This window comes from Meles meles, chromosome 12 (genome assembly GCF_922984935.1).
Source record: "Meles meles chromosome 12, mMelMel3.1 paternal haplotype, whole genome shotgun sequence".
NCBI classification, from domain to species: Eukaryota; Metazoa; Chordata; class Mammalia; order Carnivora; family Mustelidae; genus Meles; species Meles meles.
Genome location: NC_060077.1, coordinates 24042026 through 24065503, shown reverse-complemented (window position 1 = coordinate 24065503; position 23478 = coordinate 24042026). Strand labels below are relative to the sequence as shown.

The window sequence follows — 23478 nt, the reverse complement described above, 5'->3', positions numbered from 1 at the left end:
CCATCCACGTTGTTGCAAGTTTCATTTCTTTTGATGGCTGCTTAGTATTCCATTGTGTGTGTGTGTGTTTGTGTGTGTGTGTGTGTGTGTGTGTGTATCACATCTTCTTTAACCTTTCATCTGTTGATGGACATCCAGGTTCTTTCCATAGTTTGGCTATTGTGGACGTTACTGCTATAAACATTTGGGTGCATGTGCCCCTTCGGATCACCACATTTGTATCTTTAGGATAAATACCCAGTAGTGTGATTGCTAGGTCATAGGGTAGCTCTATTTTCAACTTTTTGAGGAACCTCCATCCTGTTTTCCAGAGTGGCTACACCAGCTCGCATTCCTGCCAACAGTGTAGGAGGGTTCCCCTTTCTCTGCATCCTCGCCAGCATCTGTTGTTTCCTGACTTGTTAATTTTAGCCATTCTGACTGGTGTGAGGTGGTATCTCATTGTGGTTTTGATTTGTATTTCCCTGATGGTGAGTGATGTGGAGTACTTTTTCATGGGTCTGTTAGCCATCTGGATGTCTTCTTTGCAGAAATGTCTGTTCATGTCTTCTGTCCATTTCTTTTTTTTTTTTTTAAAGATTTTATTTATTTATTTGACAGAGAGAGATACAAGTAGGCAGAGAGGCAGGCAGAGAGAGTGAGAGGGAAGCAGGCTCCCTGCCGAGCAGAGAGCCCGATGCGGGACTCGATCCCAGGACCCTGAGATCATGACCTGAGCCGAAGGCAGCGGCTTAAACCACTGAGCCACCCAGGCGCCCCTTCTGTCCATTTCTTGATTGGATTATTTGTTCTTTGGGTGTTCAGTTTGATAAGTTCTTTATAGATTTTTGGTACTAGTCCTTTATCTGACATGTCGTTTGCAAATATCTTCTCCCATTCTGTCAGTTGTCTTTTGGTTTTGTTGACTGTTTCCTTTGCTGTGCAAAAGCTTTTGATCTTGGTGAAGTCCCAATAGTTCATTTTTGCCCTTGTCTCCCTTGCCTTTGGCGATGTTCCTGAGAAGAAGTTACTGTGGCTGAGGCCGAAGAGGTTGCTGCCTGTGTTTTCCTCAAGGATTTTGATGGATTCCTGTCTCACATTGAGGTCTTTCATCCATTTTGAGTCTATTTTTGTATGAGGTGTAAGAAAAGTTTCATTTTTCTGCATGTGGCTGTCCAGTTTTCCGTGGCTACTCTGTGTTCTGTATTTCATATGTGATATCAATCAGCACTCATTGTTATAACCCTTTGAGGTCATCATCATTCTCCTTTCTCGAAGTGGAAATGGAACATGAAGTTTGGTGGCTCGGCCAAAAGTAATCAGGATGGGATTCCAGCGTCAGTGTTGTGAGTCCTTTCTCTTTCACCACAACTGCCTTGGGAATAAGGCACATAGTTTTTGAGCTTTGGTAATAGTTATTTCTCTCATTTAATATATCCCCTTTCAATTTCAAGTTTAGACTTGTGTTTGGAGATTTGTTGTTAGAGGAAGAACTGCAATGTCCAATCTAGTAGCTACCAGCCACTCCTGGCTATTTAAGTTTGAAGTAATTAAAATGAAATAAAATTGAAAATTGAGTTTCTTAGTCACTTTAGCCACGTTTCAAGTGCTCACTGGCCAAGTGTGACTGGCTAGAGGCTGCCATTATTAGAGAGAACAGAGAACAGTCTATCATTGCAGAAAGTTCTATTAATTTCTCTCTTTAAGTCGAACATATGTAACAAAATATATAACAAAAATAGTTTGCATGTAAAAAAGAAAAAAGTAATTAGCGTGTATGTATCCATACAGGTGCCTATTTGATATAAGATGGTGAAAACTTATTGAGGGGGTACCTGGGTGGCTTGGTCAGTTAAGCGTCCAACTCATGGTTTCGGCTTCGGTCGAGATCTCAGGGTCCTGGGATTTACCACCGTGTTAGGGTCTGGGCTCAGCACAGAGTCTGCTTGTCCCTTTCCCACTCACTCTGCTCCTCCCCCTCCTTGTGCTCCGTCTCTCTCAGGTACAAATAAAGTCTTAAAAAACAAAACAACCTACTGAGGACATGGGTTCTGTGCCTTCACTTCTATGTATCACATTTTTATGTGATATAATGTATAATTTATAATATAAAATAAATGTGATAGTAGGTAATTTGCATATATTTACATTTTGCTCGTATGTGTCACATCTGTTTTAAGTAATAGTCTTTTATTTTCCCATACAAAGCGTTCCTGAAAGTCAAATATATAAAATATTAAGAAGGAAAATATTAAACCAGAGATTGATATGTTCAGTGAGTAGGAAGTGTTAATTCCTAGATAACTAAAAAATAAAATCTCCAATCATGCCTTTCCTTTTCAAGAATCTTTTTCATATTCTCTAATTTTATTCTTTTCCATCACAACTGAGCATAGTTAGTTGTTCTGTGTAAATCCAGTGATATTAAGGTTTTTCTGCCTTTGGCACCCTGTAATCATTTTCATTTTGACCCAGTTGTGTTAAATTATAGATTAATACTGCTGCTTTTTAAAAACAAGAATTGGCATTTCTATTTTCCCCATTTCTATGCATTTTTAAATAAAATAATAAGGTAAAATTCAGTAAAATAGTTATGCAATTTATAAACATTGTTGAGAAAGATGGCGATGATGTGGTAGTAGGTGATATGTTTGGCTAGTAGGTATATCACCATGTTATAGATGTATTTATTCTATAGAAAATGTAAAAATATTCAAACAGGAAAGAATATTACTAGGAATAGTAAAGTATAACATGAAAAAGTACAGATTAATTGAAAGCAGAATATTTGTGAATGCTTGAACTAAGTAATAGATTGTACATGTAAGCAGACACGTTGAATTTTATGTAGCATTACATATTACATGTATTTGTTCTATATTTTATATCCTAAATATATACATGTGCCCATGAGCATAGTAATTAACATCACTGACTTGAGCTGTGATCGCGTAGCATGTTATGTTAGGACTGATTTCACTGATGTCTTAGAAATGGAAACCAGAAATGGGATGTTGAAAGTAAAGGCTTGCAGGTCCTTCAGTGCTTCCAGGGGTGCTTGAAGCGTGAAGAGCTTACTGTTTCCCACGTTTAGTCTTTGAGTGTTTGTACTTTAACCCTGTTTTAGTCTATCTGGACTGCTGTAACCAAATACCATAGACCGGGTAGCTTAAACAACAAACATATCTTTTCTTTTTTTTTTTTTTTCAAAGATTCAGGATTTTTTTTTTAATATTTTATTAATTTGACAGAGAGAAATCACAACTAGGCAGAGAGGCAGGCAGAGAGAAAGGAGGAAGTAGGCTCCCTGCGGAGCAGAGAGCCCGATGTGGGGCTCGATCCCAGGACCCTGGGATCATGACCTGAGCCGAAGGCAGAGGCCTTAACCCACTGAGCCACCCAGGCGCCCCAACTATAAACATTTCTTGTTGGGAAGTCCAAGATCGAGGTGACGGCAGATTTAGGCTCTGGTAAGAGCCCACTTTCTAGTGTCTATGCCTTGCTATGTCCTGCCATGCCAGAAGGGAAGAGGGAGCTCTTGGATCTCTTTTATAAGAGCACTGATCTCATTCCTGGGGGCTCCACTCTCATGACCTAACCACATCCCTAAAACTCCACCTCCAGATAGCATCACGGTGGGGATTAGGTTTCAACATACTAATTTTGGAGGGATACAAACATTCAGTCCATTGCAGACTCTCTGAGATGAGAAGGAATGGCCTCATAATAAAAAGCAAATACTAACAATTTCAACAATAGGCGTAAATACTTTGGTTGTTAGTTACATTTTTATTACTGCTGAAATATTATAAGCCCTTATTATTAGTAAGCAGCTACTGCAAGTAGCAGTCATGACATTTAGAGCTTTTTATATTCTTCCCCTCTGGATTGTGGGTAGCTTGAGGCTGAGAGTCCTGCCTGTTTCTTTTTATTTGTGGTACGCATCCCTGTGCCTGGTGCTGTAGATTTTTCAGGAATGCTAATGGAAGGAAGGAAGCATGGGAACTTATTCTTGTAACCAGTTGTATTTGTATTATTTGTGAGGTTATTTAGTAGTGTGTGTGGAACAATCATTGAGGCTTCTTTGTGGTGAATGACTCTGCAACACTGGAAGCTCTAGGCATCTCACCTTTAGTCCAGTGCATTCACTAACTCCTTTTAAGTTTCTCTTCTTGGCTAAAGCTCCAGATTAAAACCATTTTTCTCAGGGTATAGGTGCTCTGAGTAGTGAACCCACTATGCCCTTCCTTCTCCATCTGCTGCATAACCTGTGGCTAGAATGTGGTATATGTGAGGGGGTTGCTGAGGTTGGCTGGGCACCAAGGGTTCAACATTGCTGTGTGGGGCCCGCCTTCCCCTGCCATGCTGAGCATATGCTGTTTCTGCTCAATCCTTGATGATAAACATTGCCCTTTTCCCAGATGAAGCAGGTTCCTGTGAAACCTGTGAGCTTCTCTGGTGTCTGTAAGAGAAAAATTAGTAGCAGGAACCAGTAGGGGAGAAGCAGATAGGCTATAGCAGATCACATCAATTCTCTTGAAGCTAAGGTAAACAGCTGTGTATCTCAGCACATCTTGACCTTTGCCTCGGGAAAGGCTGGCAGAAGATCCTGTGAGTGAGTGCTGAATCTCTCAAGACCAGATAATACTAATTTGTCTTAGTTGGGTGGATCAAATTTTGTCTGGGAGCCGTAAAGCTATGAGTTCCCAGTTGCAAACAGTCTTTTAGGGAGCAAGGGGAGGAATGAATAAAGCAGTGATAGGAATTGGATCATGTTATATTGAATAGTAGAATTTTGAACTTTTTCTTGGGCTCCCCTTATATTCTGTGGGTCTGTAATTATGTATTCTCTCTCTTTTTTTTTTTTTAAAGGGGAGACTGAGGGAGGACAGACTATCTTTTTTTTTTTTTTTTAAGATTTATTTATTTGACAGATAGAGGCCACAAGTAGGCAGAGAGGCAGGCAGAGAGAGAGAGAGGAGGAAGCAGGCTCCCCGCTAAGCAGAGAGCCCGATGCGGGGCTCGATCCCAGGACCCTGGGATCATGACCTGAGCTGAAGGCAGAGGCTTTAACCCGCTGAGCCACCCAGGCGCCCCTGTAATTATGTATTCTTACTGTGATTCTTTTCTCATTAATTAATCAAAATAGCTACTTTTATTGTGTATTTACTCTGTGTCAGGCACACTGTGCTCAGTTCTTTTATTCTATCACAGTAACCAACAGTCCTTGTTTTATCATCAGTTCAACTCCATAGTGGCATTTCTCTCACAAAAGTACAGATAACTAATATAGATAGCTAACATTTTTTCAACAGCTATCTATCTGTACATGCAATGAATATTGTATGGAAAAAGTTGGGGAGTCCCGATCTATGAGTTTGGAACAGGGGTTTGTCACAATTTGATCTAATTATGCTTTATCTTGACAGGGATGCAACTCTTAAGCCTTTTAATTGAGGAAATCTTACAAAGTTGAGCCTAGGGTTCTAGAGGGGCATAAGGCAGTACCAAGGGAGACTTTTGAGCCTTCTCTCTTATACCTCTTTTCAAAATCTTCTGAAGAAAAGGAAGCCAGGATTATGAGCAGCATGGCCAAGTTGTACTTTTTCTCATCTCATCTCCTGAGTGTCCTAAGAAAACAAAACGTGCACACTCTTCTTGTGTAACTGCTGTGTAATCTGTGACCCTAATTTGCATTTAACACTGTACTTTGCCTACGTGGACAGAATAGCTAAATCATACTTTTCAGTGATTTCATTGTCAGACTTGGAAAGCAGTTGTTTTTTCAGTGAAGTAATGAATGATTAAGTTTTGTTTTAAATATATAAGAAATTATCAAATTCATTGATACTTTTATAAGATTTTTGTGTGTATTTTCTGCCCAATTTTATTGAAATAACAGCACTGTCTGTATTGGTTGAGGATGTATAGCATGATATGACTTACATGTAGTGTAATTATCATTGAAATAATTACCACAATAGATTTTTGTGTTTCTGAAAATACATACGTTAAATCAAAAACTACAGACATTTTGTCTCTCTCCATAAATAACAATTTACAGATATTTGGCATATATATGTGTATACATAAATAAATGTACTTTTTTTTAGTTTATGTTTTCTAGAAATGCTATATTAAAGCTAAACTGTAGTTATTTTTACTTGGAATGTGGTATATATTGCCTCTTGGATTATAGAAATCACCTAAAATGTGACGTGAAAAGAGTAGTGACAAATGTCTATAAACACATTAAAGATTAAAACCGTGGCTGAGTCCATTGAAAGGAAGTGATCTTATGAATTAGTAATGAAAGTGCATTTACAGGTTATTGTCTTACTAGGGTCTGAGTTTTAACAGCTGCTGGTAGTTTAAACTAATAGAAGTCTGAATAGCCCATAATTGAGTATTCATTCTGTTTATGGATTGTTTCTTAATAGAAACACTTAATAGTATTACCCATCCTAAATTACTTCAACGGGGAGTTATAAAAATGAAATAAGATAAGGTAAGTCCATATGTTTTGTATACATGAAAAGTGTTCTCTTTCAGTGTATGTAACATAAAATTATGAAATTATGTATTAAATTTATTGAGTGGCAGTTTTAGGAGTTGTTTGAAACTTCATTTAGATCCCATGAATACAATTTGTGATCATTTCAAAGTACATTAGACTAAAAAGTTAAATGTGTGTTATAAACATATAATATTATATGATTATTTAAGTGAAACAGGAGGCCACGTATTTTAGAAGGAGATGTCATATAAGCAATGAATGTATTAATAATCATTTTTCTGTGTCATTTAATCAGCTACAAGGTCCTTTGCTAGTTATGTACTAGTAACATTTTGTTCATTTACTTCTTTTTGCTCTTTCTGCTCATGTCTTAAGACTTTTCTAAAATTTAAATACTTTACTAACTTTCTGGCCCTTTCTGCAGTTAGCTGGAAGGAAGGATGTTTTCTTTTAATCAGAGTTGATAATACTGTTTTTAAACTAATCCAATTAAAGAACACAAAGGACAATAATCTTACTTTGTTTCTGAGCAAAGCACACATATTTTAGATAACAACTTTTAAATACTATGTCTGAAACACCACATTAAATGTAGCCATGTTCTATTACTCATTGTTAAAATTATGTTAATAACCATCATCCACTGATTTTTCCCTTTAATTATATAAAAGGGGAAAATTTGAAATAAATGGAATTGGAGTGTCTTTCATTTATCTTATACCATACCAGATACTTTGGTGAGATATATAAAAATCTCCAAACACCTGTCTTTGAGGAGCTTATGTTGTTAAAAGTAGGATAAAAAATATTTTAAAATCATTAAAAAAGCAATTTGTAAATAAATGCCAAAGAATGTGGTAAAATTAATAAGTGTTCTAGAAGTGAAAAGAGTGAAAGTCTTAAATATAATTTCCTTGAAAGAAGGATGCTCACATTTTAGGATGTTGGAAGAAATCAGAATTGATTTCAAACTGTTTACTAGATTTTTGAACCAAGGCAACCTCCATCTTAGGTCTGCTGACCAGTTGTAATAAAGAATCACTATCAGTCTTCTTGGAGCATAGTATATAAGTAAAACATGCATTATCTTTTCTTTATTTCAAGGCATACTTCCGACAGGGTGTTGCCCTCCAGTACCTCGGACGTCATGCCGATGCCCTGGCAGCCTTTGCCTCTGGACTGGCTCAGGATCCCAAGAGTCTACAGCTTCTGGTGGGGATGGTAGAAGCTGCCATGAAATCTCCCATGAGAGGTAAATAGGATGAAAGTATCGGTCTGACAGTAATTTAAAGCAGGACATGTCTAGCCTTTGAAGACTTTGGACTCAGGCACTGAAAACTGATAGGTTATCAAATTTGCCAAGATTGGATCTTTTACACAAAGGAAATTCAAGAATCACTGTCAATAGCTGATGTTAATGAGGTGTGATGAGATGGTGGTAGGGCCACTGGCCCAGAATATTATGGACTGGGATTATATTTTAAATTTTTTTATAAACTGTATGATTGTGGGTGAACGAATTAACTTCTCTGGATTTCAGGGTTATCTAAAGAATATTTCTTTTTTTTAATAATTCTAAGATTTTGTACCTCTAAATCAAACACCTCTAGAGGTAAATTGATTTGCTCAGTTAGACTGATATGCCTTCTAGAAATAATCAACTAAGAGACGATATTAGACATTCTAATATTTCATAAAAGGAAGTATGGATCTAACTGTAGGCTGTGTATAACATTTTTCAGAGGAACATGAAAAGATTATGTTGAATTAAAAGGAAAGAGAAAAGATAGACACGAGTGTACATGGTTTTCTCCTGCTCTTACTTCTGTTTTATGCCAATTGATATTCTGGAAGAACAATGAATTGAAAATAGTACTGGAGGTTGGAGGCATTCTAAGGCCCAAAACCGATTGGCTTCACTTCGAGGAACATTGATTTTTGCAGCAGCCCTTAGACAGATTGGGCTGAAAGGATACATCAGGTACCATCTTTGCAGTGACAGAGACACTAAGGCAGATTGATGTCAAACAGTAGACAGCTAATAATGTTCCATATTAATTAGATTATGTCAGGCAGAACTCTGTTTTATCTCTGAAATGGCATGTTTTTGAATGAACCTAAAAATTTTAATGGCAGTGTCATTAGATATTTTATCTAGTTTTGAAAATATTTGTGGCATGATATAGTATTAATATATTGGCTAGTATAGTACTTGGCTAATAATAAATTCTAAGTAAAAGTCTGATGTACTAAATGGGATTCATATAGTCTCTGGGTGATTCATATTTTATAAAAAATGTATTCCTGGTTGCATGTTTTAGAAAAAAAGAGATAAGGAAGTCTCTCCTCATGTGGTTTTATAACCCCACACAAAGCTGAGTCTTTGCTTGTAGGAACCTAATGGCTTCTCCCACTGGGGGACCTGCTGTTAATAAACTCTGACTTAGAGCAGATGCACTTTGGAGCTCCAGGGCTTACGGGGGGAAGTGGACAACAGCAACAAAAAATCAATGTCTCTCCTTGCCGTTTTCTGGCATTTTCTCATTCTCTCCCTATACCCTTCTGCAAGCAGTTTACCTGGAACATTTTTTTATTTAGTTGGTGAAGATACCACTTCCTTATTCTGAGATGCTTCTGCTGCTGCCTTAGAATACTGGAGTGAATGTGTTGAGATCAGCAGAATCATATTTACCATTCTGCCTTTGAAGCAATTTGTTTGGATAAATGTAAGGAAATCTTCCCTGCACTGCGAGAAATCACTCAGTGCTGCCGTTCCCCTTAGGGTTTTCTGTGCCCTGTTCTTTCCCATCTTATACTGAGTGACCTAAGGCTGACCCCGGAGAAAGCTGTATCTTACAGGTGTCTGGAGTGCTTCAGTATTTTCTCCTCTTTCCTTAAGGCAATTTGATTTATCTCATTTATTTTTAGCATTGCTTTTACTACTGTGTCTATTCCAGGTGGGTTTCTCTTATCAACATTTTATAGAGGCTGTTGCTTTGCACGGTGTTGTTCTGGGCATCATCTCACATCTTAATGACCTCTTTTTTTGTCATATGGTTGTAATTCACAAAATCTGTCATCATTTGCTGCCCATTTTTTACCCACTGTTTATTTTAGCTTCACACCAGTCAGTTTGTGCTGTTGTTGCATAGCTGTGCAGTTTGGTTCACTTTACACAGAGGTCTGATCTGTTGTTGTATCAGTTTTGTTTTTTTTTTTAAGATTTTATTTATTTATTTGACAGACAGAGATTACAAGTAGGCAGGGAGGCAGGCAGAGAGAGAGAGGAGGAAGCAGGCTCCCCGCCGAGTAGGGAGCCCGATGTGGGGCTCGATTCTAGAACCCTGGGACCATGACCTGAGCCAAAGGCAGAGGCTTTAACCCACTGAGCCACCCAGGTGCCCCGTATCAGTTGTTTTTGTTTTGTAATTCTTAAATGTCACAGAGGAAGCTCCCTAGTCCAAGTACTTTGATAAAGAAACAAAGCTCCAGTGATGTGCACTGTATCCCTGTGGTTTGGCCTTTTGGAGTAGTGTCAGGATTTCTTTTTCTTTTTCTTTTCCTTTTTTTAAAAATATGTGCTGCCGAAGCAAGCACAGGATTTCGTTTTTTTTTAAAAAATAGGGCCGATCCACATCAATATGTCCTTGTTCCCAAATAAATATATTTATCCATGTTGAAACTTACTTGATTTTTTTTACTAGATTTTTTTTATATTGTTGCTTATGCTGCTAACTGGATTAAGTCCATTTTACTTTATTGAATCATTACTTAATGGTTTCACTCATGTTCACCAACCAAGATAACAGTTAAACTACTTCTCCTGTGGATCTATTTACATCCTTATACATACTGTATTTCCTTAAATCGTTAATGAAAATATAAAAATAAGTATAAATATAAAATGATATGCTTTTTCCTGACCTCTCAAGTTATCCTTTTCCTATTTTTCCATTTCTCCTTTTCAGGTAGGCTTTCAGCAATTTCAGCTCATTGTATCTTGTAAATGTGTATGCAAATTTACATGGTAGAGCATAGTACTACTGCCAACCAAATTCAATAGTATAATTACAAAGTGAGATTGAGTTTACCTTTATTTGTTCCTCTAAAGACACCAGGGCTGCTTCTCGCTGAGGGTTCTCTTGTGTATATTTTCTCTCCTCCTGTTAATTCGGTAATCTAGACTATTACATTAACAGGCTATCACCTGTCGTGGTGTTTCTAGCAGCTCCAGGGGATCCAGGAAAGCTAATTTTATGGAGTGCTTGTGGAAAATGGCTCGGAATGGATAAGCTTTTCTCTCAGGGTCAAGTTGGGGCTCACCTTTCATTTGCCTAATTGCCACCCATCCTCAGAGAATACTTTCCCTTTGATTTTCTTTTAGGTGACCCTCACTTCACAGGAGGCGTAGTTCTGAAATGCTCTGTTAGAAAAAGATTGGAACCTAATCCCAGGGCTGCCATTTGCTATTGCATGGACTGAGCCAGGTTGCTTCCCTTCTCTACACCTCAGTCCTCACCTGTAAGAGGGAAATGACAATATATACCTCCTAGTATTGGTTTGTTTGTTTGTTTGTTTGTTTTTAAAACTTTTTTTTTAGATTTTATTTATTTATTTGACAGAGAGAGAGATCACAAGTAGGCAGAGAGGCAGGCAGAGAGAGAGGGGGGGAGCAGAGAGCCCGATGTGGGGCTCGATCCCAGAACTCTGGGATCATGACCTGAGCGGAAGGCAGAGGCTTTAACCCACTGAGCCACCCAGGCACCCCCACCTCCTAGTATTGTTTTGCGAATCTGCCACTAGAAGGTATAAGGCCCTTGCTGGCCACCTTCCCTGCCTCAGTGTGATGCACTTCTCTCTGAGGAGTGCTTGGAACAGCCATGTTAATCTGCTCTGGTATTTATGAGTGTGGGAGGAACGCTGCACCCGCCCACGGGGGCCTCTCGCCTCTCGTGTCAGCCCCCAGTGCCAGGAAAAGCTGCATTTCTCCTGAGTGGTGGTGTATTTTTTTTTAAACTGTCTGGGAATTTTAGATGTGCTCTTTATCCTTTTGCTTCGTCTTCTGTGAAGTGTAGAGCCTGAAATGTCCTGGCTGCCTTTAGGAGATGGGCTGGGGCTTAGAGGCTGTCTCTCTGTATGCTGAGGTTTTTTGTTTTTGTTTTTTTTGTCTTATCCTTACTTTCTATTCATTCTGACATTTTGACTTCTGTATTTTCTACTTTTATTTCTATAGAAGGCCTTTGAATCCTTGTGGAACAAACCTGGGAAAATGTGAAATGGCTTAGACAAAGTGCTTATTAGCATGTCAGTTGTTTTTCTTTTCTTTTCTTTTCTTTTTAGGAGGGTTACGTTTTACTTTTTGTATCAATCAAAAGTTTTCTAATTGTGGTAAAATATGTGCAATATGAAACTGACCATTTTAAGCAGTTTTAATTTTGCAGTTCAGTGGCATTACATCCATCTACAGGGTTTGTGCAACCATCACCACAATCCATCTTCAGAACTTTATCTTCTTTCCAAATTGATACCCTGTCCCCATTAAATAATAACTCCCTAGTCCCCCCCTTCCCCCCGCCCAGCTCATGGCAACTACCATGCCATTTTCTGTCTCTGTGGGTTTAACTACTCTAGGTACCTTCTATATGTGGAATCATACAACAGTTGTCCTTTCGTGACAGGCCAAGTGGTTTTTAATTTAGTTGCCTCTTTAAGGAATCACCCTAAGAAAAGGTGACCATTAAAATTAACAGAATGTTATGAACCTCGCCTCTAAATTTGGGTTTTTGGGAGTACTTTACACTCATAATACTTTGCTTACTTTCTTATCTTTCATTAGTTGCTATTCTCTCTTTGGATCATTGTTTTGGAGATTTATTTGCAGTGCAGTACTATATTTTAGTGATGTATCCAAAAGTAACTGGTAGTGGTATCACCAGGTTTTTATAATCATGGATATATGGAAATGTTATAAGGGTAACTTGGAAGTCTTCGGGCCTTCATAGTGCCGTAGGCAAACTGAAATCTGTGAAAATGTTAATTACCTTGATGTTTAAATGATGACATAATTCTTTCTTGTGATTTAACTTTTTATTTGATATAAACTGAAAGAGCTCTATTGGACCCATTTAGACATAGAGGTGACAGCTCACTGTGAGGCACCATCATGTTTAGAGATATTAAATCCCAAATCCAGTGATGTTAATATATGAATAAATGTGTGTGTCAGGACTGATGAAATATGGTATATCTATTCACTGAGTGAGATTGTTTATTAATAGTCTCTACTGTGTTCCTACAGGCTCTTCAAGTGTCAAGAAATGTGACTTCGTTCATCTTAAAATCTTAAAGCCTATGCATTTTGAAAGCACATAAGTGGTATTCAGTGAACGTTACAGAGGCCCTCTACATTTTTACGTAGTTGGTTTAACATAGGCTATTTCATATATCGTGCATAGTTTCTAGAAGGAAAACATCTCAACGGCTACAGGCTGACAAATCTGTTCCACCTAGCCTGATAAAATCACAAAATTTGTCTCCTTGCTAATAGCCTAAGTTTACTCTAGAGTAGGAATTCGAGTAATAGCAAAGTAGAGTTGAAAAGGATCTCAGAGATAGCTAATCTAGCCTATATATTTTTTTACATCAAAAAAAACCCAAAAAACAAACCTTGTCCTACCACTTTTATTTATCAAAAGCATGTATACCTGCTAACCAGAGCTTCCGACTAAAGAGTGTGGGCCAATGAGACATAATTACAGGCCAGAGCAGAGAAATTTGATATTAAAAATTTGAATATACAGAAAGTGAAATGGACTTTTATCTACATATCTGTGCACATAGATGTACATCCATGTATGTACATATGTATTTGTTTACGTGAATGTGTCCACAAGTATATATAGACGTAGGCATATCTATAACATTACAGACTTATGTAACCATTACCAGAGTCACAATCTATACATCTGACAAAGTAGGGAGGTGGAAGCTGTGTGGCTTTGAAATCCACGTCTCTTTTTCCTTCGCTGAGTATTTCCTCCCATTATTCCACATCTGCTTCCTTTCCTATAATATTCTCTGTTCCCTTCAAGCCGGCCTGTTCTTCATTCTCTATCATTCCATGTGCCTATCTTCTCCTGGCACCTTTGTTTAGGACAAATCTTCTGCCTAAAATACCCTCTACTCTCAGGGGGGGGAAAAAAAGCAAAGACTTGTCTAAGTCCTACCTTCCCTTTCTCCAATAAATCAAGTTATGTTTCCATGAAGCTTTCTGATTACCCTCAATAATCACTCCCTTTTCCAAACTCTTATAACATGTATGTATATGAGCTTACATTTATTTTATCTGTTGATGTATTTATAGTCTTTTTCCAATATACCGCAAATGGAAATTTGTTCTTTTACTTCTTGTTCCTTCCACTGTGTTTTTATTTAGTGAGAATTTGTACAATTGAAGATTTCTTTCTTTCTTTCTTTTCTTTCTTTCCTTTTTTGGCAGGGGTCATCTTCTAGGTATTTCCCTCAGTCCTTTAATTGTGGCAATGTTTTCTTTCTAACATGATACAGTTTTAGAGTTCAGTTAGAAGGCTCCTTTTTTGGCTATGGTTGCTATGGTTTAAAAAAAAAAAGCACCAGCTGAAGCATGTATCTTTGTTGACTAGTAGTCATTTTGGTTTCTCTGTGTCTGAACGCTCTTCCTGTGTTTTGGGAATTCCCTTTTCTACTTCTGCCTCCTGCCTTCCACTGCAAAAGCTGAAATCATCAATCCTAATGTTCCCATCCTCCTTTGCAGCTAAGAGCCACCTCTGAGTTAGGAGCTAAAGGTTCAAAGAAGAAAGGATAGCACAGAGTTTGTTCTGATGGTGTTGGTTGGCAGTTGTGACGTCTGTTTTCTAAAGGTGGCATTCAGTGGTGGCGGAGGCAGCATTGGAAGCTGTGGTGTCCTGTGTTTAGTTGTGATGGTCATGTTGTTTTCACTACAGAGTTTTTGTGGCACGATTTTGACTGTGGGTCTGGAGTCCTGCTTTTTTGCCCTTGGCAATAGCTCTTCAGTGCAATTCTCTTCTACTTAAAACCAGCCGAGATTGGTTTCTTTTGTCAATAACTATGAATTTTGCCTGGTATGGCATCAGAGAGCCTGGCCTTAGAGCCCTGCAGTGGGTTCTGGTCTTGGCTCTGTTCCAAGCTGTCTGAACTTGGGTGAATCATTTCAAAACTTAGAGGCATCATTGCTAAGATGGGTATTTTCAAGGTCTTTTCAGCTTCAAAATTCTGTTATTTTTGCTTCTGCTAATTGGCTGCCAGGCCCATCAGTGGGTACCACCAAATTCTGTTCACATTGATTTCAGTATGGTACTATTCTTTTCTATTCTAGTAATTCCTGGGTTCTTGTGCCTATATTTAACCCTATTGGTTAGCTAGTGTTTACTGGAACTACTCACACTTGCATCTTGACAGGTGTAAAAATGTTCTTTGTTCTCTATTTAGTGATCTGATTGAAGGGGGGAAAATGCTTTAGGCATCAGTAGGTTTCGAGGTTTCTGTGGTAATGTTGATTCAGACGAGAGCCCCTCAGTGTGGAGTTGAAATTCAAAGCTATAAATTGTAAAAATTACATTTTAATGTAGTACCGTTGGCTGAGGTATTCAAGATTTAAAGAGACCAGCGTTTTAGTATATGTGCTGCCGAAGCGAGCACAAGAGACCAGCGTTTTTTTTTTTTTGTTTTTTTGTTTTTTTTTTAACATATGTACAGTGGAACAACTAATGTGAAATAGTTTTTCACGAAAGCTAACAAATGTGTTGTAATTGCCACGTCATTGTAGGGTTATAGCCAGTGGCTCTGCAATTGTCTTTAAAAAAAAATGGGAGAGGGGGGAGAAGGCACTTAGAGGTCATCCTCTAAGACTCAGGTGGAAAGAATCTCTTTGTGGCTTTCAGAGCCCTAGTCCATGTCCTTTCCAGGTACCACATGAAAATAAAATGAGATCAACCTTAATTTTGTCTTCTGCCTTACCTTAGTACATTCAGGTGATTTTTTTCTTTTATGCTTTCATTTGTCACCCCAACAAAAGCTGGTAATACTTTTTTATTTGGTCATACTGGTCTTAGAAGAAGCAGCGGATGCTGGGTTGCAGTGAGGATGATGGGGATTTTGTTGGGAGAGCGTCTTTGAGTTCATCTTCCAGGGTAAAAGTAGATGGAGTTTTATTAATCAGTCATTCAGATTCAGATTGCACAAACGTTTATTGAACTCCAGATGTGTTAGGGACTATCACCTGTGTTGCAACAGGAAGCTTTCAATTTAGTGCCCACATTGTGCCAATTGCTATGGCATTATTGTAAAGCATTAAACACTCTATAGCAGTGTTCTCATTTAGCTGGGGAAGTGCCTTAAAAATTAACATACATGGAACAATTCTAAAATAGTTAAGGGTCAAACAGCAATACCTATTATAAAAATGCAGCCAAAGTTTAGATACAAAGAGTCAGGTGGGCTGGAGGGCCTGGGAATACCATACGGTGGAGTCCAAACTTGAGGGTTGTATTTATAAGATTTTGAGAAGACAGCAGGATGGAGGAGGGAAAACTGTTCGGGGAAAATGGCATGCTAAGGTCAAAGAAAGACCAGAAGAGAAGGTGAGTGTGGCTTACGCAGGTGCAGTGTGAAGAAGGAGACGACCTACCAGACGGAGGCTGGGGTTACAGAGTCATATGGGTAAGTGGACACTTGGGGTGGTGCTAGATTAAGGGTTGAAGAGTTTGTACTTGAAATGGCCCATAAAGAGGTATGATACACATTTGTTTCTAGAGCATATTACAAAAGATCGTTTTATATATCATCGTACATTCTCTTGTTTCCTTTTTCTTTTCTCCCCAGACTCCCTCGAGCCCACTTATCAGCAGCTTCAGAAAATGAAACTGGACAAGAGCCCCTTTGTGGTCGTGTCTGTGGTTGGGCAGGAACTCCTGACAGCTGGCCATCATGGGGCCTCTGTGGTTGTCTTAGAAGCCGCTCTCAAGATTGGCACCTGCAGCCTCAAACTGAGAGGTTCTGTTTTCTCTGCCCTAAGCAGTGCTTACTGGTCTCTTGGAAACACAGAGAAGAGTACTGGATACATGCAGCAGGACTTGGATGTAGCCAAGACCTTAGGTAGGGTTGCTTCTGTCTTTTATTTCAATACAGAAAGGAAATAAAGCTGATTAGCCTCACATGGATGGGAATAACATATGCAATGAAAAGTGAGTGTGTCTCTAGAATGTTCTCTGTTTAGAGTACTTAGGTCTTCAGGGCTTTTCTTATATCAAGATAGCAAGTCTCCCAAAAGGCCGAGTTCTGTGGATTAACATATTCATTGCCCTCTTCAGAGATTTGGGCTCACAGATTTAATATCCCAAGTGATAGTATTGATGGGTGAATCCTTCATCTTAATTTTAATTTTTGTCTATCTTAGAATGCATCACCATTTTGTCAGAAGTAACAGTATAGTGCAGTGGTTGAGAGTGTGGCCTGTGGAGCCAGAAGGCTGAGTTTAGAATCCCGGCTCTGCCACTTACTAGCCATATGATCTTCTGCAAGTTGCCTCACCTCTTGGTGCTACCATTTCCTCATCTGTAAAATAAGTGTGGTTTATGATTATGATCGTTGTTACAGTAATTATTCAGTGACTTGCAGCACTGCAGGAAGAGAAGAGTACAGTAGATCTATCATCAGCACGCTTGTAAAGAAGCAACGTGTCATAGTAGGTTTAGTTAAATGACGGAATCAACATGCTGATGGTTGTTCAGAACCAGAGGTCATTTAGCAGAGCATTGAGGTGACTCATAGCAGCTGGTTTGTGTCAAGGTCTTTAACCTCTCATTTCCAGGATACCTATGTCCCCAAATGTAGTTTATGTTATCACAACAGTTATTGTCCAGATCTTTCCAGTTCTAGGACCATAATTTACTACACTGAGTCTTGTAGAAAAAGAAAATACTTTTCTAAAAGAAGGCAAATGAAATCTTAGCTAGTATATCTGTGGTTCTTAAATTAAGATGGGCATTATAAATTATAATTAACCACTCTAACTTAGAGAAATTTTATCTTCTTTTTAAAATCCACTTTAGGTGACCAGACAGGAGAATGCCGAGCTCATGGGAATCTGGGCTCTGCATTCTTCTCCAAAGGAAATTATCGGGAGGCTCTCACTAACCACAGGCATCAGTTGGTGCTCGCTATGAAACTCAAGGATCGAGAGGTAGGAAGTTTACCTGCAGACCAAAAACACGTTTTTTGAAACATGGAGTCTTTTTTGCTGTTCAGAATGTTCTACATATGGTAAAATGTTACTTTTAGAGGTTGATAATCATTGCCTCTCTCTATAATGACGATCAGGTGTAAAATGTCTACCCCATATAGACCTTGGATCTATAGAATTGAATAAGACTTTGGTCCCTGACCTCAGGATCTTAACAGCTTGCATTATTTGGATGCATGACTCTTATTCTATTCAAATATGAAAGGAGGAAGCCCATGTAAAATTAACAAAAAACGATATCTTCATGATATATCCATTAAATTAAAGAAGCACCCATTTGCTTTGTTTGAGATGGAGTATTAGTACTGCAAACTCTTCATGTTATTTCTTTGGTGGATTTTTAACTCAGGTGGTAGAAGCATATCAAGTGTGATTGAGAGACCTGAATTACAATGATAAAGAATATTATCCTATCTTTATTAGAGAAATAGAATGTAGTATTCTCAGAGAGCTGATATCCAGTAGATGCGGCATGAGAAAGTGCTTGCAAAGTGGAGAGAGGGTGGAGTTTGGAATAAAATAGACCCAGACTGGAATCCCTGCTCTAATACTTTCTGGCTCGGGAATCTTAGGGAAATTATTACTTAGCTCCTCTTTGCCTCCGTTTTCTTTCTTAGAAAATAATGATTGTATTTATTCCTTACACAATTGTGATAGGATTATAAATAATATATATGTAAAGTACCTAGAATGGTACTTGGAATTCCATAAATGGTAGCTTCAAATACAATTTATTAGTAAGGAAAAGACGGGTAATAGAGGCACAACAAATTTATGGATCAATCTATGTATTGGGAAATATATTTGGTTACATCTTAGCATTTCACTGTGGAATATTATAGAGATTATTTTTATTGTTTAAATGACCTAGCATCTTTGAGTCTCTAGAACATGGTCATCCACTAGGAGGGGACTGGGGGAAAAAAGCCTTTGTTTTAATGGTGTGCTGTACTCTGTTCTTGGGAAGGTGAGAGACTTCCATAAAGTCTCTCTCATCTGTGGGTGTCAGAAAAAAAGCCTTTGAAAGCTGCTAAAATGTATCATTCAAGAGACATTGACTTTAGGTGATTCTATTCTCAAGAGAGTTACTCTTAGTTTACAAACAATTCTTATAAGCCAGATGATCTGACTTCTTGATGTTAAGAGATTGAAAAGAGGGATCAGACTTCTAGACACAGAAAAGCTGATGGCATTAAGTGAGAGCCAGGTTTAAGAACTAAAACAGCTTAGTTGTCTAGATAGGGCCATTTAGTGAAGGCTGTGATGGCTATAAGTATTTCAAAAGCTGCATTTATACTCTATTTTCCTGACCTTTGGAATGCATATGTATTAGCCCAATTACTGGATGGGGTAGAAAGACTTGTAATTAGGATATAGGATTATCATAAGTATTAAAAAGGAGAAGTGAAAATTTTCTGTCTTCCCTATTCTTAATATCGTAATTTTCTTTAGCCTGTGTTTTCTGGGTTTTATAAACCTTTGCTATACAATACGTTATTGAGAAATCATTGGTTATAAGGATGGAGGGGACCTTGAGATTGTATTGGAACCAAATCCCTCCTAAAATATTCCCTTCTTGGAATTTCCACTTGGCCACAGACACCCTGTTTTCCCCTCTTTTGGCCTCTGGTTAACAACTACTACCATAGTTCACAAGCCTGCCTATTGGGAAACCTTCCTTATGTATAAGTAAGACTGATTTTACCCCTCTGGGACTAGATAGAGAATGTTCAGCTACCGTAATTAATGGCCTGTGGCCTCTCCTTTTCCAAGTTGAAAAATCCCATTAATTTTCTTTTTTTTTTTTCCATTAATTTTCTCTTCAAATTTTCTCATTATCAAAACTTGAATAATTTTTACAATTCTCTTCTGGCTCTTCCACTTTCCCTGTTGCCCATTCTGGTTATTGGTTAGCCATAGGTTGGCCACCACAGAAGCCTTCTTTTGGGAAGTTCTGTCTAGCCCCTGCTCCTGCTCTGTGTTGGCATATTTATCTGATTTCTAGACTGACCTATAGAATTTCTCTTTTTTTTTTTTATTTTTTTCAGTATTTAAATTTATTTATTTTTTCAGCGTAACAGTATTCATTGTTTTTGCACAACACCCAGTGCTCCATGCAATACGTGCCCTCCCCATTACCCACCACCTTAGAATTTCTCTTGACTCTCACTGTGTCTCTTCTGTTGTATTTGCCTCTGGAATCATAGGGTACTACTCATTTTCTTGAGAATGTAATGTTATTTTCTTACCTTTATTCTTAATATTTAATGTTGTATTTGAGTGCTGCTACTTGTCTTTCTGCATTTAGCTGGAAATCTTTATCCCCACATCCCTGAAACCAGCCAGTAGCTGTTAAGAATAGAGTTAATATTGGTCCAGAACTTACAGGAACATACAAAATGCCTAAGGAGAACTATTGCAATAATATATATTTCATTCAGTTTCAAAGTTTTGGTTGGCTAGTCTTCTGTGATATGATTCAGTTAAGTGTGATATCGCTCGCGATATACCTAACATTTACATAGCACTGTGCTGAGAGTTCTGGGTCTAGGTAGTAGGGGTGGGGTCACTCCCGGTGAGGGGCTTATGTTATCTTTGAGACAAAACTTTTTTTTTTTCCATTTTTTAAAAATTTTTTCAGTGTAACAGTATTCATTGTTTTTGCACAACACCCAGTGCTCCGAGACAAAACTTTAAGATAACAAAAATATGACAACAATGCTTGAGCAATAAATAAATAATTAATCACTGCCAAGATGCTCGAATACCAGAAGAGAGACTGGTATAGACTTGTGGGAGCTTTGTGAAACAGGTGGAACTTAAGTTGGCTCCTGAGTGTGATGTAGAAATTGGCATGCAGGCTTCTCAGATCTGGTTAACATATCAGTCAGGTGATCCCTTATATCACTCATGAGGGATGAGAGAGTTCATACCATTAGCAAAGATCAGATACTATTTTCTGCCATCCTATTCGTTATGCTCATAAGCTTAGCTTTTTTAAAGGTAATATTTGTTAGTTTTATCCAATTATATAAAAAACTCATGAAAATAACCAACCATAAGCCTAAGATTTTCATATATATACATAATGATTGTTTAGAGCTATCCAAACAAAAATTGAAATCCTCCTGTGATAACTTTTATACCTTGTTTTTTCATTAATATTTTTTCACTTAATTTTTATACATTTCTGTATTTTATTAAATGTTCTCCTGAAAGTCTTATGGTTTGATCACAAATCATTTCATCTATACCCTTACTGTAATAGATTTAGTTTGTTTCAGAAGTTTTGATATCATGAAATCTGGAAAAACATCTTTGTAAATACATCTTTGAACATATCTCCCATCATTTCCTTTAGCTAAATTATTAAAAGTGGGCTTCTTGGGAAAAACATATTAAGGCTTCTGATACTTACTGCTAAATAGCTCTCAGGAAGGCTGTATCTGTTTTTAGTCCTACCAGCAATGTATCAGAAGTTCCATTTCCCTGAATTGGCCAACACAAGGCATTACTAAATAGTAAATAAATTAAAAAGTCAAATTGATAAGTAAAAAAAAGTGACATCTTACTGTTTTACACTGTATTTGACTGCTATTGACGCTACTTTTTTTTTCTTTCTGAGATTTATTTGTTAGAGAGAGAGGTGGGGAAGGGGCAGAGGAAGAGGGAGAGAGAGAATCTGAAGCAGACTCCACACTGAGCGAGGAGCCCCCTGCAGGGCTTGATCTCATGATCCTGAGCCGAAATCAAGATGTGGGTACTTAACCAACTGAGCTACCCAGGCACCCTGGGGCTGACTATTTTTAAAAAGGTCTTTTATAAAGAGCTCTAATACTCGTCCTATCTTTTTCTATTGTGATGTTGGTTATTTTATTTTTTATGGTTTTTTTTTTAAAGATTTTATTTATTTATTTGACAGTCAGAAATCACAAGTAGGCAGAGAGGCAGGGAGAGAGAGGAAAGGAAGCAGACTCCCCACTGAGAAGGGAGCCTGATGTGGGGCTCAATCCCAGGACCCTGGGATCATGACCTGAGCTGAAGACAGAGGCTTTAACCCACTGAGCCACCCAGGCGCCCCTTTTTATGTTTTTTTTTTTTTAAATGTTGGTTATTTTGTGTTGATTTGATCCTGGGCCTAACTCCATCAGCCCAGTGAGCTGTTGGACAGTTTGTGCTCAAAAACAAATTTTTGCTTATTGTTGCTTCACTATGCATTTTACATCTGCTACAAGTTTCATAACATTATTCTTTTTAAGAAATGTCTACAATAGCTTTTCTCCCCTCACTACCCCCAAATACATTTTAAAATCATTTTGTCAAATTTTGGAGACTCTTCCATTGGTATTTTTGTTGGAATTTGCATATAATTATGGATAAATTTATATCTTTTCAGTCATCAGTCTTCTATTCAGGAGCCTGATCTGTGCTTGCATTTCACTTTTTATGCCCTTTAGGGTCTAAAACTTTGAGGAAGAGTATTGATGGCATATAGGAAGGGTGTGTGTTTTACATGTTTTGACCATATGAAAATTCTCTTATAGCTCATAATTTTTTGTTGATTCTTAATTAATTTTCTTGTAATGGGAATATTTTGCAAATAACGATAGTGTTGTGCATTTGTATCCATATGTTATATCCCTACTTTTTTACCTGTTAATTATTAGAACTTTGAAAACTCCCCCCCAAAGTATCACTCTTCCTCTTGAGTACAAAAAGTTCAGAGAATGTACTTTTTTTAAAAATTTATTTTCAGCATAACAGTATTCATTGTTTTTGCACCACACCCAGTGCTCCTTGCAATACGTGCCCTCCCTATTACCCACCACCTTGTTCCCCCAACCTCCCACCCCCTGCCCCTTCAAAACCCTCAGGTTGTTTTTCAGAGTCCATAGTCTCTCATGGTTCATCTCCCCTTCCACTTTCCTTCAACTCCTTTCTCCTCTCCATCTCCCCATGTCCTCCATGTTCTTTGTTATGCTCCACAAATAAGTGAAACTGTATGATATGACTCTCTCTGCTTGACTTACTTCACTCAGCATAATCTCCTCCAGTCCCGTCCATGTTGCTACAAAAGTTGGGTATTCATCCTTTCTGATGGAGGCATAATACTCCATCGTGTATATGGACCACATCTTCCTTATCCATTCGTCCATTGAAGGGCATCTTGGTTCTTTCCACAGTTTGGCGACCGTGGCCATTGCTGCTATAAACATTGGGGTACAGATGGCTCTTCTTTTCACTACATCTGTATCTTTGGGGTAAATATCCAGCAGTGCAATTGCAGGGTCATAGGGAAGCTATTTTTAATTTCTTCAGGAATCTCCACACTGTTCTCCAGAGTGGCTGCACCAACTTGCATTCCCACCAACAGTGTAAGAGGGTTCCCCTTTCTCCACATCCTCTCCAACACACGTTGTCTCCTGTCTTGCTAATTTTGGCCACAGAGAATGTACTTTTTATGAGTACCCTATTCTCATATTATATCTGTGACCTCAAACTGTACCTTGGTTTCCCTTTTACATTATTTTGATATTGAGATAAAATAATAGGAAACTGCCTTTTGAAACAAAAACTAACCACTGTGAATGCTGTGACTATAAGAATAACAAGCTACCTCATTCTGCATTTCACATCTTTGGCTATAGTACCTTTTAATATTTTCCCAAATAGTGACATAGCA

General features: G+C 38.0%; 1 protein-coding gene across 3 annotated transcripts in view; it reads left to right on the top strand.

Annotated features, from left to right (window-relative positions):
* Positions 1–23478, top strand: part of TTC28 (tetratricopeptide repeat domain 28) — a 647342-nt gene that overhangs the window by 321798 nt on the left and 302066 nt on the right. For all 3 annotated transcript variants that reach the window (XM_046024508.1, XM_046024507.1, XM_046024509.1), the window contains 3 exons: positions 7601–7748; positions 16376–16648; positions 17605–17735. In XM_046024508.1, the coding sequence (XP_045880464.1) occupies positions 7601–7748; positions 16376–16648; positions 17605–17735 (552 nt within the window). The remainder of the gene's footprint in view (positions 1–7600; positions 7749–16375; positions 16649–17604; positions 17736–23478) is intronic.